At 43.1% G+C, this 18,669-nt stretch overlaps 1 protein-coding gene across 8 annotated transcripts in view; it reads left to right on the top strand.

The window, feature by feature from the left end:
- The window catches only part of DGKD (diacylglycerol kinase delta), a 57,963-nt gene that overhangs the window by 12,315 nt on the left and 26,979 nt on the right, over nt 1-18,669 (top strand). For 3 of the 8 annotated variants that reach the window (XM_017726004.1, XM_008644384.2, XM_017725983.1), the window contains exons 2-4: nt 2,773-2,883; nt 3,556-3,636; nt 18,012-18,116. In XM_017726004.1, the coding sequence (XP_017581493.1) occupies nt 2,791-2,883; nt 3,556-3,636; nt 18,012-18,116 (279 nt within the window). In that variant the 5' untranslated portion in view covers nt 2,773-2,790. Of the gene's footprint in view, nt 1-2,772; nt 2,884-3,555; nt 3,637-7,891; nt 8,039-8,345; nt 8,483-11,370; nt 11,530-14,392; nt 14,675-14,995; nt 15,021-18,011; nt 18,117-18,669 lie in introns of those variants that run through there. The other 5 variants (XM_017726014.1, XM_017726024.1, XM_017725991.1 and 2 more) reach the window with 5 other exon arrangements.

Here is an 18,669-nt window from a genome sequence, read left to right as displayed (position 1 = left end):
GCTCCTGGGGTGTGTAAGGGCTCTGGCTGACCCCAGTTTAACCGTAGCTGTAAATAGGCATAGCAACAGAGCTCTGAAATCTCCTCCTGCAAGTTGCTATTTTTTGATCAGCCTTCTGGCTGACTTGATATCTTTGGGCTTTGCATCCCAGGAGTCTTCCCCAAGATTTTTAGTTCCTCTCTGATTTTGGTTCAGGGCTTTGCAGAGTTCAATAGCTGCTTGCTGTGTCTCATTTTTTATTTATATGTTTCTGTCTTAATCTGGAAAATCTCCTGCCACTTTCCCATTTTCTTCCCTTTAAAAAAATGAGCTGCAGAGATGTGTGATTTCTTTAGTGTGGTAACTTGGATGCTGGGACTTTACATTTCTCTTTGATACTCAGGTGCTGGAGGTTGTGAGAGAAATATATATTTTAGTGGGTTTCCACAAAGTTGGTTAGTGCTGTTTGTTCCACTTGACAGATGGGGGATGGAGACACACAGAGTGAAAATTCCTTTATTGGGAATTCATAAAAAGTCCATGGCAGAATAGGAGCATGAATGCATCTTTCCCGGTTCCACATGAGTGCCTTCAGCTCTGGCCTTGCCTTCAGGGTCATTTCAGCAAGGGATGCTGTTCAGTCGGTCTTTGCACTCCATTTTCTCGTGTGCTGAAGCTTCAGCTAAGATAATGTCTGAATTTTGGATTATTTACGTAACACCAGCTCCAAGGTGGTTTAACATTTTGTTTCTGGGTATTGCTATAGTGTGTTTAACTTCCGGACCCTAAAGCCACTCCCAGATACTTCATGCTTCTTAGAGTGCATTCCTACTGTTGTGTCCTATGAAAACGACTGCCAAGATGCCTTTCAGTGACTGTTTCAGAGCTGTGGGGAGCTGGTCTGGGAATCCTTATAGGAGCTCAATCCTCGATTGTGCATTTTCGTTTTCTCTTTTCATTCTGCTGGAAGTACTGTGGAGTTTGACAATTCCCAGTTGAAGCAGGCACACTAAGCTGGTGTTTGCCTGAGCACTGGCAGGTACTTCTGCCATGGTGCAGGTGGCTTTGTGACACAGACCACTGGGAAGTGCTGAGGCTTGGGGTTTGCTAACCTTGGAGCTGGCCAGGGCCCAGGATCCAAGGTAGATGATGTTCTTCCAGGAGACGGGGGAACTGTCCCCCTTTTCTCTTTCCCAACACAGTGAAGGAAGATTATAGTGGCTTCTATATCCGACAGCTCTCTTTAGGATCTGGTGGAATTTGGAGCCTGCTCTTTCCCAGCTGATTTGTGAGTAGAGGCTTCACCATGGTGGTCCAGACCCTGTGATCTCTCAGGCCGGCTTGAGGATGGCTCAGTCTAGCAGAAGAGAAGCATATATTGTCAGATGGATGTTTCTCCTTATAGTCAGCATTTTTTTCAAAGTGGTTTTTGAGGAAGCTTTGAGCTTGGCAAGGGCCAGTGTATGTGGAACATGTTAAAATCCGCAGCTGTTTCAAAAACTAAAGTCACACATAAGAAATATATATAGCATTTTAAGAGCAAGTTTAATGCTCTGGAAAGGATTTCTAAAATGAACTAAACCCTATGGATCAGTAAGAGTGTGTATTTTGTGTGCTCTAGTAGCCTGGCAGTGTCCATTTGGTGCTGTGTTTGTGAATTAATTGATCCTTATCAGCGACCTGACTGTTACAAACCCGAATTCCACTGAGACCTCTGGTATGTTAAAGCTGTGTCATTTTCCTGGCACCAAGATACAGAATAACCTGTCTTACAAGATTGTCAGACCATTTGTGTCCTGTGTTTTAACTGTGTGTTTATTGCGTTGGGCTCTCAGCAAGAAGTATGTTCCTGCGACTAGGTTTCTTGTGGTACTGAGGCATGACATAGCACTGCTTGTAGCTCCTAGGCAGTAATTAAAATCAGGAATTTGGGGTTGGACATTCAGCCCTGACAAGCCTTTTGTCTTTCTGAGCTGCAGTTTTTGAGATTATTTTCATGTAGCTGTTGGTATTCAAACCTGTCCTCAGTAAAGGAATCAAATGGATTTGACAATGCAGAATGAAGTGCATGTGGATTAAATCCATACCCCCACATATGCACAGTATGTGAACGAGCATATGAGCCTGTGTGTGCTGGTATGTCAGTTTAGTTATAAAGCAGTTAAAGAAAAAAAGTCAGTGTGCGTAGACAGTTTTGGCACTGCAGCCCTGGGAAATGGCAGCTGGCCAGAGAGTACCGAGGCAGGGCCAAGACTATCTGAAGAATACCAAGTGCTGAGGTTGGATATAGCTCCTTCTTTGCTCTGGTTTCACTCTTCACCCCCTGGGCTTGCAGCTTGCCACCTCTGTGCCAGGTAGATGCTGGTAGTTTCAGAAGGCACAGCTGGAGGTAGAGACAGATATCCTGGGTGTGTATGTGCAGGTAATCAGATGCCAGTTAAACGAAAGGTGCAATTACCTGTGACTGAAATCCGACCTCGGTGAGTTTAACTGTTACACTCCCTGAGTCACTGTTAGATTCGAAATGCTCATTCAGTTTTAAGTTACTTATCTTCTTTGGTGTCGTGATAGCACTGGAGACAAGGGTAAAACCGCACCGCAGTGTGGGTTGTGTGTTCATGAGAGTTTTATCTTGTGAAGGCTGCTCAGTTTTGCTGAATGAATCTGTGCAACGCTTCCAGCAGAGGGCACTGAGGTTATTGGTCTCCAGCTGCAGTTGTTTCCCTACGGGTGTGTGCTGGGTGCCTGTCAGTAAAACCTGTGCTTCACCCCTCTCCTCTGATGCTTTTGTAGACTGTCATAAAAGAGGGGATGCTGATGAAACAGACCAGCTCCTTCCAGCGCTGGAAGAGACGATACTTTAAGCTGCGAGGACGGACGCTCTACTATGCAAAAACTGCTAAGGTAAGGTCCTGAGAGTACCTGTGAGGCCAAGGAGGGAAGTCAGTGGAGAGGCTTTGGGCAGATGGGTGTCAGTGGGGAGGCAGCCTCAGCAGAGAAAAGAGCTCTTTAAGCACTGGTCTTCAGGCTTTGTAGCTACTAGAAGATCCATGTGTTTTGCCTCACACTTGGAAATATCCTTGGTTTCGAAGTGAAGCATCATGCGGACCTGTGATACTGATTTTTCCATATTTTTTCCCCCTTTGGTGCATGTTAGTAGGGAATGGACTCTGAATCAATAGAAGGGAGAAAATATGAATGAAAAGAGAAAGTGGAGGAGACAAGCAAGGCTAGAATTTATCAAATCAGAGATGCTATCCACCTGGCTTAGTATGTTGATAGTCAACTAGACATAAAACTGTCTCCTTTCACAAGAACAAAACCTCCAGTTATTTGGTGTTCTTTTAAAATAATCCTTTAATAAAAATAAAGTCATTGTGTTCACTGTCTGAAGATAGGTCAGAGTGATCCCCAATGAATGGAACTAGACTTCCAGGTCCTTGATGTTGTTGGTGCTGTGTCTTTCCTTCAAATCATAAAAGGCTGTGATATAGAGCATGCTAGGCAGACTCCCTTTGAGTCTGCTGCTTATAGATTGGATTCAAGAATTTATTGGGATTTTGAATTTCTTTCCAGTCCATTATTTTTGATGAGGTGGATCTGACAGATGCCAGCGTGGCAGAATCAAGCACAAAGAATGTCAACAACAGCTTCACGGTAGGACTTTTTGCATTATTTTCTGTTCTTCTTGCATCTTTTCCCCACATCCCATCTCTTTTGCAGAGCTGAAAAACATCTGAACAATCTTCACAGCATCTTTCACTGAAAATAAAAAAATTACAAACTTACTTTTTTTTACAATATGATAACTCATATTTGTGCATGTGAGAATTACCTCAGGGAAATACCTCAGGTTACTATGTATTGTGCTAAGACTTGGCATTCAGGGATTTTCTTACCTATAAGCTAGGATGGTTTGATAGAACCTGTTTGCACAGTGGGACAGAAAAATTTGTTCTGCTGAGGGAGTTAGAGGTGATGTTCATGTTTATGCTGGAGATCTTGCTAAAGGAATTTAGTTTTTCCCAGAGGCATTAAAATATGTAAACTTCTTTCTCTGACTTTGTGTGTGTCTGTGTGTGTGTTTATATATGCGTGCTATATATAGTGGGAAAGCAAAAGGAGGAACAGAGAGAAATAACTGTGGGATTGGTTCAGGATACTCATTACATGTGGAATGTGTGCTAAGTATTTGCGGTCTGGAAACGTGGTGGTGTCCCTGCTTCATTTTCTCCAGGCTCAAGAACTAGGAGGAAAAATGATTGTATTTCTAAGGTGCAGGTGTTCTGCAAGCTCCAATTTGGGGGAGTACCTGGCATGCAGAAAAAAAGCCATCAATGTCAGCCCTGCAGGGTGAGTGTCGAGCTGGTGAACAGCAGCAAACCTCCACACAGCTCCTGAGGGGCTCAGAATGGAGGAAAAGGAGCGCCTGGGGAAAGGAAATGTTGCTCTGAGGCAAGGTGAAGTGGGGAGCAATCCAGGTGGAGGGAGGAATCCCTCCTGATCCTGCAGGTGGTGACCAACACTGAGCAGTGTGCCTTGTGCTGCAGCACGAGTGACCTGCTGCTTTAAACATCTGTCAAAGGGTGTTTCTGTTGTGTAGCTGTAGCTTTTGGCTTTGCAGTGTCTATGTCCAGATAAAACCCCAACACCTTCCCAAAGCTTGAAAACACTTTCTACATCCATAGTTGGATAAGTAGGAGGCATATCTGGGTACGGTAAGTAAATGTTGATATCAGGTGTCAGTGTGAGAGTACAAAGAGAAGGTTTATGCAGTGATTTGAGTAGGGGATATGTTTTCAAGAATGTGATGTTATTTACCTGTTAATAAAGCATTTTATCCTGGATTTTGCTTCAGATTTTTCAGGTAAGCATACTGTTACTGTGCTGCTTACTGTTGTGGTTGGGAGAGATCTAATCTCCATCATGAAGACTGCGTTAGGGACAGAAGGAAGCAGTGTATTTTCTCTCTCAGACTGCCCTGTCCGAGTCCAAGAGTGAAGAGTTATTTCCAAGACTCTGGTATCAGGCTCTGCCAGTCCCTGCTTTCCCTAGCCGGTAAAAGGTAAAGGATTACCTTGAAATTCAAGCAGGTACAGTTTGCACTGTCTCCAGCTGAGCAGTCTATCATGGGGCTTAGGTAAACTTCAAGAAAAACATGTTTCCTCTTAATTTCTATCTGCTTTTTCTTCTTGTGGCTTATGGAGGTGCTTGACTCGTTTAACTTGAGCTCTAAAAACATTGAGGAAATCAGAAGGTGGCCTAGTCTTGCTGCTCTTTGCTCTGTTACATCGTTGTTGTCAGTACTTTGGATTCCTTGCAGTCATGCAGTTTTCTGTTGGTTTCCTTTGAGAGCACTGTGCTTCCCCTCTGTATCTTCCTTTCCAAAATTCAGAGTTTCTTGATGCATTTTTTCCCTGTTTCAAATCAGTGAGTCGTATGATTGAGTTTTTCTCCTAAACTGAAAGTATGTAGCATGTGGTGTTGTAAGCAGAGTCTTAGATGTTCTGGTTTTCTTTTTGGTTTTCTGGTTTTTTTTCAATGGAGACTGGTACTTGTGGATTTATAAAAGAGTGGTTTCTTTCTCAGAAAACTCAGCCTCTCTCCAGGCGTCTGTACTGCCTAATGTATAGATTCTGCAGGTCAGGTTGCCTGAATGATATCCCTAAGGTCCTGACATAAAGACAACCAACAAAAACATCATATAAACCCCTCGGAGGAAAAATGTGTATCCAAGACAAACAGGTAATAAGGGCTGACCAGTCAGAAGAGAAACTGTTGAAAGTGCATTGAGAAGCATGAGGAGGCAGCATCATGAGAGGAGAAAACCAGAGCACAAAGCCAGCAAAGGTTGTCCTGCATGGATAGAGGAGTAAGGTTAAAAAATAACTGCCAGTAAACCTTTTACATGGGTATGTCTGACAGGTATAAACACAGACCTCTTCCTCTAAAAATAAAGTGTGTGATGACAAATTCCACCATGGTTTACTTGGTTGATCTTGCGTAGATTTCCTCAGTAAGTGTTTGCAATGGGGACAGTTTTCAGGACTGCTACCCAGAATTAACGGGTAGATGACTATAGAATCGGCTGGGAACATGTGACATGGGGCATTTTTGAGCTTGAGATGATGTTCTTAACAAACATCAGCTCCGTTCCCTGATGTGTAATGAAGAGCTTTATATTTAGCTATTGTTCCTTTAGGTCAGGCAGTGTGGCTGCAGAGGTATTTAACAGGAAGCCTCTGGGAAGCCTATGCCAGAGCTCTCTTCTCCCATTAGGCCTCTAGGTATTCGCTGGTTCTGTCACATCTCTGCCATCTCTGTCCTTGAGAGTCACCTGTCTGCACGGTAAATTCTTCTGGGATGCCTGGACTGTGACAGGTGCTTTCCACGTATGATCCCTTGGTACAGTGGTGTATAGGTCTCTCAATAGTCCCTTTTCCTAGGGTTGCTATCTTGCACGGGGTCTTAGAGAAGATCTGCTGTGGCACAAATGCAATGATAACTATGTTGTCCTGGTAGTTCAGGACCCTTTATTTCAACGAGAGCAGTCAACTTTTAGCCTGGATTCTTGCCATCAGTGTGTGCTATATTTGTGCTCCTAACAAAATAGAGATCACAGCAGCATTGGATGGGTGAGGTCAGAGCCTGCCCTGATTTCTAAGCAGCGCTTTCTCAGCCATACCCTCAAAACCTCTTGTGATTTCTAAAAAGCAGATGATCTGGGGTGACAGTGGGTACATTTGGTCTTCCCAGTGAGACTTTAGCTCTTTCCATGAACAGTTTTTTCTTGGACAGTGCAGTTCTGCAGTAACGTGATTTGTTAAGGTGCCCATGTAATGGACTAGCCTGCAGTTGTGTTAGGAGCATTTAAACAAAATCTGCCATGAGGATGAGTTCCATACTTTAACCTAGAATAGTGTTTTCTCAAGATGATGCTGGGAAGCCTAGGTTTTACTGATCTCTGTCTCAAAATGATCTGTTTTACCTGTGTCATGGACCTGAGCCACCCATCGTGCCTGTTCTCCCCTGTGACACCTGCAAGGTTTGGGGGACACCAGTCACTCTCTTGCCTGTTGCTCAGGTCAACACTTTGCCACCACAGCTGTCCCCTCAAAAGTCTTTGAAAAGACTTTGGGTCATCTCCTTTGGCCCAGTTTTGTAAAGGTTTGTGTGGTGAACAAATTCTTCCTCCTCAGACTGGTGTGTGGGCTGAAGATCTGCTCTCTTCTAGAAGGTGCCAGCTGGGTTAAGCCTGCTGCCTTCAGCGTGGTTGGTACGGTTAAAGAAGTGAGTCCTTATCAATTCATTGACCCATTTCTGCTTCGTGGAGGATTTGTATAAAGCATGTATTCTTTAACACTAGTCAAAAATGCCTGTCATTGTCAGGAGAGGGCCTGGAAAGGACATCATATCTTTCCAGGTACACATTTTGTGTTCCGATATGATTCTCACGTGGTGGATTGGTAAATGTTTTCCAGTTATTGCTACTAAATGGTGTTGTGGACTTTCACCCTCATTCACATAACATGAATTACAACATTTACTTCTTATGCCATCTGATTCAGAGCTTTGAGATCCCATAGGAGAAGGCTCCTCTGTGTGGAGAGGGAATTTTGTGTAGTTTGGTTTCTTCTTTCTGATGCTTTGGTGAAATGGAAGGTGGTTCAGAGCATGTTTTTGAGTGCCAGAAGCCATGTTAGTGACCCTTCCTCAATAGTTAAAGGCTCTTCACTGGAAGAGGTGGAGCTTGAGTTCCCGAACTCCTGTAAACCCTTTTTTGTTGGGAAGTACCTCTCAGCTCAGCCGCAGACAGGAAACAGCGTATTATTACAGTCAGCGCCTGCCTCTCTACTTCGTTGCTGTCAGAAGGAAACTTATCCCAGCTCCTCCTTAAGCAGGCAGCTAATCAGCTTGTGGCAAGTGGAACATAGCTCAGAGAAACTGACTACAGACGAGACTAATCCTATTAATTGCATGTCAAGCAATCTGTTTAGGTTTTTTTCTGAGGGAATAGGCTGCTCTGGACACTAGTTTAGAGGAAGATTGAACATGAAAGGTAAGATCAGGAGCGTGAGTTTTCTGGATTGAGCACTTGGAAACATGGCACCTGTGCCAGCGTAACAGATTGCAGGAGTTCAGGTTCTTTGGAATATGTTTGCTACAAGCTTACTGTTCAGGTGTTCTCTCCTGAGTGGATTTATGTAGATGTGTTCTCTAGAACAGGACTAAAGGGAAATGTGCCTGCAGTGCCGTTGGAAATGCTGCACCCAGTTAAGAAATACTGTTTATTAACTGATGATTCACCCTGACCAATGTCCCAGCAGAGAGGAAATACTGAGGTTAGAGTAATACCTCTCTTCCAGAGCACTTGCATGACTGGAGGCGACAGTGGTTGTGGTAGGCTGAGGAACAGGGAGTTGCTGGTGCCCCTGAATGAGAGAGAGCAATCATCTCTGAGAAGGAGTATGGATGTCATTCTCCAGCTGTATGGAAGCCTGAGGTGTGCTACAATTTTTTCTTATTATGACCTTGTTACTTAGTACTGACTTTATTCAGCAGCAAAGTTGCCAGTTTCTGTCTTGTGAAGTTTTATGTTACTGATCTCCTCCACAGTGTGTATTTTTGCTGTATTGTCCCAGGGCTTATTGACAGTGTTGGGAAATAGCATGAATTTTCATTTTGGGGTAAGTAACTTTTCCTATGAACAGAGGGCAAAGTGCTTGAACTTGGATAAAAAAATCGAAGTACTGACAGTCCTTCCTAATGGGGAGAGTATGTTGTTGATGTTAGCAGGTTCATTCGCAATGAAGTGAAAGTGCCTTTGCCTCTTCATGATTTTGTGTCAAGTTGAATTATTGGTATGGGTGCTCTTAAGTTAAAATACATCCTTTTCAGCAGAGAAGGTAGTGATGTCTTCTCTGAAGAGTTTGGTTTTGAAAGAAGATAGAGCTGCTCAAGCTACAGAAAGTTTGCTGCTCATGCCTAGCATAGGAGCTGTGTTGGAACAAGAGGAACCCAGATCAGAGGTTGGTTGTGCTGGTTTGAAATACAGGTTTCAAGAAAGAGCATGTGACTTATTTTTATGAGGAGAAAGAATATAAGAACTTTTGTTGCAAGCTGTTTGCAGGAAGTCATAGTTGGACTTCAAGCTTCAGCTGATAGAGATCAGGAAAATCTGCGTGGTTTAACACTTGCACAGATTCCCAAAACTGCCCTATGTGGCCTCAGCCCTCTGAAAAAAAAAATGGAATTGAACATATGCTCCAGGGAGTCACTGGGCTTCCTAGCAAGGGAGAGGATTTTTCTCCCCTGCTTCTTCAACAGGGGGGTAAAGGGGCGCAGAGAGAAGGCATCAGCTGGGCAAAAAGACTGACTGATCCAGGGACATAGTGACACAGGGCAGTCCCAGGTGTCCTGAATTCTCACACAATCATGGATTGCCCTGTTAACGTTTGGAAAAGGGAAAGATTAGAAAAGAGGGACTTCTGAACAGGATGGTTCTTCCTTGTTTTTAAGCTCTCTCTTCTAAATTGGGCAAAATTAGAGCACGTGTTGGAAATTCAGATTTTGCTGGGGGTTGTTGTCTTTTCCACACCCATGTGTGTACATGTTCAGGAATTGTGCACTCTTTGCTAGTGCTTGTACTCTGTTTATATTGGCAGCAGTCAGAATTTTCCTTTATAAGCAAGTGAAAATATGAGTAGAGCTGTGTATTGCCGTGTCTAGAATCACTCTGCTGGTTTTCTGCCTCCCTTCATTAAGTGCAGCTCAGTCCCCATTTCCTGTCAGAACCACTGCAGTTTCAAAATACTTTGCTATTTTAGTAGTTTGTAATCCAGACTTCAGTGCAGTTTTTTTCTCCTTGAGAAAAGGCCCTTTGGTAAACAGACCATTCTGAGTCACTGTTAGTCAGTGAAAAGAATAATTTAAAATCCTTTCATGTCAAGGATTTTTGGGACTCTTAATCCAGCCTCCTGTGGGAGGTGGTCATTAGTCTGCTGTCACAAAAGAAGGAAAAATCTGGAGAAAAACTATCCAAGAGAAGATAAACATGGAAGCAGAGTTAGAGAGTCTGGAAGAAGTTGCTGTGGGTGGAGAGATCTGGCAATTGCTACTGTGCGTTATAGAGTGACCCGAAAATATGCAGGAGGTTTTGAGAGAGATGAAACTACTGTAAGAAGAAGTCAGACTGAGCTTTGTCTGTTTTATTGTAGGACAGGATAGGCAGGGAGCTGAAAAGTGAAGGCGACTGTTTGTGAAAAGCTTTTGTTTTCCGAGAGGGAAGTTTACAGCTTCGAAATTCGTGTCTGCCCTTGTGCCTGAACAGTGGAAGCTTTTGTTTGGTAATCTCTTTGCTCTTTGTTGGGCTGAGTTGGGGTTTCACCTGCCTTCCTGAGCAAGACTGCAGATTTCAGCATCTTTTCCAGGTGGGAGCACAAAGGCAGAACAATGTGTGGTCATTGGAGAACATGTTCAGCTTTACATGGAAGCTGCTCTAGAAGGAAAAGGCTCCTTTTTATGCAGGGAGAGGCTTGCTAGCAGTACTTGCAGAAATGCTGCCTCCCTGTTTCTGATGCTTGTGATGGTGTGTGAAACAGGACTTGTCTTTGCCTGGTGACCCAGTGTGGAAAGCTCCTGGGTTCATCAAGCTGTTGAAAGCTATTAATTTCCTTTTGTGCTAGCTAACAGCCTGCGTTCAACACCGCTGAAGTTCGGGGGCTGTGAGGAGCTGCTGCTAACAATAAGCTCTCAGTAATAGGTCATTTTCCTACCATGGACAAGACCTTTTGTTGCCCAGTGTTGTGATTTACTGAGACAGCAGCTCTACCACTGGGGAACAATCCTGCCCCTCTGTTCTCCATGGGTTTGCTTCTGTTTGAGTGAGTGGAAGGCTTTCTCTGAAATATCCTTTACTTCCCAAGTGAGCTGCCCTTTCTGAAGAGAGTGGTTCTGTTTAGGAACTCTTCCTGGCAGGACTGTGTCCTTTGGAAAACAGGTAAAGGGATGCATGTGCATCTGCTGCATGAAGTGGAGGGTGTGTGGGTAATGGAGCTGTGCTAAGGTGCTCTGGCACTTGGTACAGCCACCCTATCCACTCCCACTGGGTACTGCTCCATCCATGGAGATCTCTAGGGATTAACAGACCTGAACTACCAGGATAGTTTGCATTTCTTACCTGCTGACAGCGGACAGGACCTTGCACACTCTAGGTTTTTACATTTGTTAAGTTATTGCTAAAGTCTTAAAATCCCCGCCTTGTCTGTGCTCCTCTTACCAATTGCCAAGAACAGGAATGTGCCTTGTTTAGGACAGTTTCCAGAAGCCTGTAGGAATGTGACCCTGGTATGAGAGATGATAATTTTCCCAGGGAACACTTTGTCTGGTCTAGTTTCCCGCTGCAGCATGGGGGAGGATAGGGACTGGGAGAAATCCCAGATGGAGGGTCAGCATGAGTTGAACTTGACCTGTGGCACAGCACAGTGCTGTAAGTGCCAGTGCTCAGAGAAAATGCACTGCTGCCCTGGCTCAGGAGGGACAGATTGCAAGGTGAGTGAACCTAATAATGTAAAAATGTCCTAAAGAGACCACAGCACATGCTGGACCTGCTTTCCTATGGAAATGAGCTGTCCTGGATTTTACAGATTGAAAAAACAGCCACATGGAAGGTGGGGATAAAATACCCAGTGTATTGTGGACAGAGATTTGGGCACTTAGGGCTTTGAGGAAAATCTTGGTATTTGGAAAAAAAAAAAAAAAAAAAAAAAAGCAATTTGGTACAACTATAAGAACATTAATGACTTGTTTTATTTGGTGGAAATGAGAGCTTCCATAGGTGGAAGATGGTCACTTTAGCAGGAAATTAAGATCTCGCACTATAAAAAAACATACAAAACTGGTGCATTTCTCCAGTGTTATATAAAAAGCTACTTCTTCTTTCCCATATCATCTGGGTTTTGGGGGAAGATAATTGGTGTGGTTCTAGAGAGCTCTAATTGACCTCTGCAGTGACTTAATGGAATTTGTTGGCAAAACTGGGTGAAAGCTGAATTGCAGAATTGAATAGGGCTGTAGTCTGTGGAGGAAGGCAAGGCTTGGGCCCTCATGAGTCTTTGATACTCATGTTATTGCTCTCTTCCAAACTGTAGAGACCTACTAAAGTCATACTGACTTGCTGCCTAAGGCTTTGCTGGCCTGATGCTGAGCTCCAGATTGTTTCAGAAATAGACATCAGTGAGACAGACGTTCAAGATTCTAAGTTTTAGGGACAGGTTTGAATCTCAAACTTGTGTTTTCTTCTTCCCTTTTTCACAGTCTTCTTTTTTGTGTATTTGCTGAGGGAGTTGCACTTGCTAATCCACGCTTAATCCATTTTGCCCCGTGTGAGTTCAGTAATTGTGTTTGAAACACAGTGGATTTGCTGCTTTGTGAACCTTGCTGATGAATACAGGCGAGGTGTTTTACTATATTCCAGCGTTCATTTCACTACTGTTGTCATTGAAACAGGAGCTGAAGTGGAAAAATGGCTGGGTCCTCATTAGAATCTCACCCAATTTTCCTTCCTGAGTCTTGGGCTCTCAGGATGCCGAGAGCATTCTCCACCATACAGAGCAGACGTAGCAGTTAGCTACAGGTGGTGGATGGTTCCCTACCTTTGCCATATGTGATCCAGCTGAAGGTTTTGCAGCTTTTTTTTTTTTTCTCGTTTCTAGGTCTCTACAGCTCCAGAAATTCCTGTTGTCTCTTTACTCAAGTCATCAACTGTTTCTCCTAGGGAGATTTAGGGCTAGCACCTTTGAATGTAAGACTATATTTGAACAGGATATGAGTAAAAGGAAGCAGTCAGAATGAGCAGGTGTTCTCATACTCCCACTTTTGGCCATTCTGAGAAATGTACACATCAGGAAAACTATATTTTGTGAAGTTCAATGTCCCCCCACCCCGTCTCCCACCGCAGCATTTCTTCTGTCAGCTCTGTGGTTGGGCCAGTGTGATCTTAACTTGCTTTGCCATCTTTTGTGGTCACTGAGCTCACCAGATGTACCCTGATAATAAACAGTTCCAGGGCATGCTTGGCTGGACTGTCACTTTATTGCTGAGAAGTTTCTGGGCAGCCAGAAAATGCCCCACATGAGCAGAAATGATAAAGTTGTCTTGGGTGGCAGCAAGACCAGAGGATGAAGTTTTGCTCCGAATGTTGGGAGGAAGGTTGCTCAGTACAGCAAAGGGTGAAGTATAGCAGATTTCTGCTTAAAATTTGGTCTAATATAGGAGTCTTTTTTGGACTGCCTTTCTAATCTGATTATTCACAGCTGTTCATCAGGAAAGGACATCCAGGGACATTAGTCCATTTTTAGAACATGAAGTGAGGAATTTTCTTTGGTTGGCTCTGTTGTTTGTTAGCTGGCTGGATTTGAAGTGTCGGTAAACTGATGTTAGTGTTGGACAGAGGAGTGTAGGTCAACATGAGAGGTGGGGGTTAACAGCTGGTAAGAGGGAATGGGCCATGTGAGAGAGAGACAGAGGAGATAAAGCTAAATTTTCAGTGTCAAGAGTGTCTGTGTTTGCACAAGACAGCCAGTGAAGGCATGGCTATTTTCAGATTTAAGTTTTTTTAGATTTAGAGTGGGCAAGCTTGAAAATTGAGAATTTCTCTAATAGACTTGAGATGAGTCATGGAGGGCACATAACTACTTGCTGGGGACCTGACTGTCACCCCCATTTCTGCAAAATGTATTTCAGGGGTTTCAGAAGTTCGTAATTAACCTGTGTTGTGGTCTGAAATCTCTTTAACCCTTCCTGCCGTTCCTGTGTATCCTTATGACTCTCCAGGAGTGATTAGAGGGATTGGCAGCCTTTTTTCCCCCCCGTGGCTGCGGAGCTCTTTTTCTGGTCAGGATTAGGTGTCAGTCATGTCACAATGTGGTGAGCTCTGGGCACCCAGTTTCTTCTAATGAGTGAAATCTAAAGAACCACACCCAGAAGTTCAGTAGCATTGAGGATCAAAAAAGTTTTTAATATTCACTTTTTAGGCAGAACAAGCACTTTTAATTAGTGTAATTGCTCATATCTAGATAAAATTCAGAGCTGTTTTGGGGCATTAATACTCAGAGTTCTGCCAATCCTCAAACAGGCCAAAAATCTGTGAGATTAAAAATAAATCTGAAGACTTTTTATTGGGTTGGTTTTTCTTAACTCCTAGTAAGGCAGCCCTCATCCTAACTCAGAAGCAATTAGATCGTTGTTTTTGTGCTCTTCGTTTATGAGAACAAGAGGTCACTGGTGACATTACTAGTCTGTAAATTTAGAACAAATAAAAGGAAATGCTACTTCACCTAGTGCGTCGTCATCCTGTGGAATATACTGTTCCAGGATGTTAGTCAAAAGCTGTAGCCGGAACATAAAAAAATAGCTGGACCGTGCTCATTTGTAGCCATGTTCGCCAACAGGGATAACCAAGCCTTGTGTTCCAGAGTGTTGGCTCATTGCAGCTGTAGCTGAAAGTGAATTCCCTGGACTCCTGGCTGGGAAAGGACAGCTTTCCAGAAGGAAGATTGCTGTGGCTTCTTTTGAGATGACAAGAATGATTTTATTTTTTCTGCTGCACTGGTTAGATGTTAGATTGATCATCGCTCTTGCTCAGACAACGCCATGTATGTAACAGCTTTGCCCCTCTGTCAGTATCCTTCAGCAGGTGGGTATCTGGAGCTGAAATAGCTGGTTCAAGGAGAGGGAGGGAGCAGTGGTAGGAGGAGTGTGAGTGAGCGTTTCTGTGGCTCAGCCCAGTGCCGTAGCACGCGTGCTGCCCACCAGCCTGTGCAGGAAGGAGCGGGCGGGCGGCTGCCGTGCTGCAGGGCGGGCACGAGGGGCTGAGGGTCCCCAGGTACCCGGGCTGGGCTGGTGGGTGTGGGGTGTGTGAACGGCAGAGCTGCTGAACTGCTCTGCAAAGGAAGGGGCCCTGTTAACATGTTTCTGGATTCCTGATTATCCTCATTAAGATGTTTAACTGTAATACTGCTGCATATTAATCAGGAAAACAGGTTTGTACGGTTTCTTCATTTCCCTGAATAATTGCTGCACTAATTACATTAAAATCTTGTCTGTCCTTCAGAGTGAAGACTGAATTGTCCCAGTTTGTTCTCCTTAGGAGCAAGCTTTTAAAAGAGATTTATTCTTGTATTTCCCATCTCTGGTAATATCAATAAATCCCAGTGCAAACGTTGCTTTTGAACTGACAAATGGGGAATGCTCTTCATATATTTATCCTGCAGAGTTACATTTTTATTTGTAGTTACACAATAGACCCTTTGTTTTAAATCTGTGACTCTTTGTCTGGATGATTCATGTATGAAAATCTTTTAATCTCTTTATTTATCCTCTTGTCTTATAAACTTTGTTCTTTGAGCAGAGGGTTGTCTAACACTGAGTGTGGGGATTTTTAAGATGATGCAGTAGGTGACTGAAGAAGGAATTAGTTGTTTTCTATATTGGATGATCCATCCATTGATCCAGGAAGTCAGTAGCCTCAGAAATTCATTCTTATCAAAGGAGTGTCTGCATTTCTGAATTTTATGTCAGTATTTTAAATTTCTTGTCTTCCAGTGTGATTAAAAACTATGCTATAGTTTGCATTTTCCTTCCCTCCCCCCAAAAAGGCAGAAAAATGGGAAAAGGGACAGCACTGAGTAGAAGTGTTCTGAAGCTGTTCTTCACCAGTGCCCTAGAGCATGGCAGTGACTCAAATGAACTGGTGGTTCCTTACAGAATTTTGCTGGTTTTACAGCCATGAAAGGTCCTTGGATGCTTCATCCTGCAATGTTTGGACTTTGTATGTGCTCCTGTTGTACACATGCAAATATAGATGTTCTTGGCCTTATTGCCAGGAAGAAAGTGAGGCCCAGTGGTGTCTGAACAAATTTGTTAACCTTGGTGGAAGTAAAAAAGGTACTACTTCTTAGTAGGACTCAGACATGCCCCTTGTTCTTCTCTAACTTCACACTGATTTTTTACATCAGTGTTTCACGCTCTGGAAGAAGTTTCTCTAGGGTTGCTTCATTCTTACATAGCAGAGTTTTTGATGGAAATACATTTAACTAAATACTTTCCTGTTTTCACAAGGAAGAAGAAACATTCCTGTGATTACTTTCTTTGGAAATAATTTTTTTCAAAGCTGGAAATGTTGAAAGGAAAGTGAGGGAAGAGAGAAGGAGTTCTTCAAAGTTTTATTTTTAGAATAGTGTAAATATTTACTTCTGTGTGCTTACAGTTGGTACAGATAAGATCGTTTTGTCCAAGATAGAATGCTCCAAATGCTAAAACTGTGTTTCTAATATGAATGGCCAGTCCCTTCTTTAAAAAGGGATTTAGCTCCTTTCCTTGCCTACTTAATGTGTCTGTAGCACCCATTTCTAGGTATTAGTCATGCCTCTGGGTAAGGTGGTGTTATTGCAAGTGATTCTGCAGTCTGTCAATGAAAAGAAATACAGTCTAAAAATTGAAGAGCTTAAAATAAAGCAGCACTTTCCAGGTGTATCTTTTTTGTTGACATTACACCCACATTTCTTGGCAGATGCTCTGAGGCACTTCAGCATCGACTAAAAGTTTGGTGTTCAACTTGAGAGGCTTTTATTTTTAATCTGTTTTATGAATGATAATGAGAGAAGTGAGAAACAGACGGGAAAACAGGGGTCATGTATTGGGGTGATGTGTGTGGGTGTTTTAATGTTCATTAACAAAACTTTGGCTGAATGGTTTGGCCTCATGAGATCGATACAATCCTAGTTTATTTTAATCCATTCTTTCAGATGTTAGGTACAATTTGCTTGAAAAGCAGATGATGTAGACAAATTTTCCCATGTATAATATGTAGAGGAGTGCAGGAGAGTCTGGACAGCTGGAAATTTTTAGAGTTGACATAAAAGGAAGCCTTTTGATTTTTGTTAACAGTGCTCCACCTTAATGCAGCTTTTCTTAAATCCAGGTCTTGCAAACACTTCAGTATTGGTCTAATTTAAGTCAGCTTGATGGAAATCAATACAGAGGTGTGCACAAAGAGACAGTGAGATCACTACACTGTAGGGAAGAAAGCCTTTTGTCTTAGGAAGAATAAAGGTTGATACATAGTCAAGTCGACTCCAGCTGTATGAGCAGCCCTGGGAACAGCAGACATGGTCCTCTGAAGAGCAGAGCTTTTATTTCCCTCTGCTGCCACCAGCTGACTGAAGGAGCGGGAGTTGGTGCTAGAGGACACAGGGGCCTGGTGCCTCCCTGGGCAGAAGGAAACTTTTGCCACCCTGTGTGTCTTCTGCTGGTTTGTTAAAACATTGTTTATTTAACACAGGGCAACTAATGCATGGGAATTAGCCCAGGGTACAAACATACTGAGGAGAGGATTGTTGGAGGGAGGCAAACTCGCCACAGCCTCAGCCTGATAGGGGAACATTTGTTGGAATATCTTTAGGTACGTAGAACAAGCCCTCAGGAAACATGAGGGTTCAAAATACAGTGATTTCTCTTCTAGATTATTTGATTTCTCTTCTAAATTGCTTATTTTTGTTTTATTTCTCCCCTCCCCATAAGGGAGACTAAACAAATTTTTAGTATCCTATTGTATATCAGAGTATGTTATCTGATTCATTCATTGCTAGAAACTGGTAAATTATGCTATTAACAAAATGTCTCAATGTTCTTACCAGTTCTAGAAGTACAGTAAGTCCTTTAAAAAGACTTATGCAAGATCTGCACATAATTACTCCTGCTGCTCTGCGCTTGATTTGTGATGTGCTGTTATTTAGCTATGTGAGATTTTTTTTACTCAGTTCAGTATTGGGAATGACAGCTAAAATCTTGGTGGCTCTGTACATTTAGGAAGAGATTAAGGTGTGCTGTGGTGGAAGAGAAACATGGTTCAAAGGTGCAAATAACTTTTCTTGTGCAGCTCTGAAAAGAGCTTCAACAGACTACACTAGTGGTAAGGTGTTCTCTTGCTGTCTCTCACTGTCATGGCTACTCCTCATTTTCTCTCTCTTCAGATTATCACTCCATGTCGGAAGCTCATCCTTTGTGCTGATAACAGAAAAGAGATGGAAGATTGGATTGCAGCACTGAAGACTGTACAAAACCGTGAACATTTTGAGGTACTAGGAAAGTGTGTACCTTTGTATTCTGTGCTTCATCTGCTAAATCACAGCTTGTTTTGGGAGTCAGCTTCCAGTGAAGTTAGTAGAAGTCATTTTATTGACTGTAATGGGTAATAGTGTTAGGACCTTCTGTAAAATGGATCCCAAATACACTGAAGTGATTCTCCAAAGAAAGTTTGGCTTTGTATATGCTCCCTTGAAAATTTGTAGAGAACTTTTCAGAGTATGGGTAGGTTATGAAACAAAGTTCCCCTCCCACCCTCTTTTCATTCTTCAGTTATCCTCCCTGACCTAATTCACATCTTGCCTGCTTGGTATTCTGCCAGCTTCAGTGCATCTGCCTGCTTCCCAGGGCTGAGTGAGACCAGCACAGCCACCACAAGAAGCTGTCTTGTGTTTTCCCCACTCTGATGCTTGCCTCCCGCATGCTAGCACAAGCATTTCTCTGCTACATAATGAGCCAGGTTGGGGAATTGATCTTGCTGAGAATTTAATCTGACAAAAAAATGGGGATAAATTCTCCAGCAGATAAATGCTCCAGTTCATTTCA

This window comes from Corvus brachyrhynchos, unplaced genomic scaffold (genome assembly GCF_000691975.1).
Source record: "Corvus brachyrhynchos isolate BGI_N302 unplaced genomic scaffold, ASM69197v1 scaffold450, whole genome shotgun sequence".
NCBI classification, from domain to species: domain Eukaryota; kingdom Metazoa; phylum Chordata; class Aves; order Passeriformes; family Corvidae; genus Corvus; species Corvus brachyrhynchos.
This window is presented reverse-complemented; position numbering and strand designations above follow the sequence as displayed.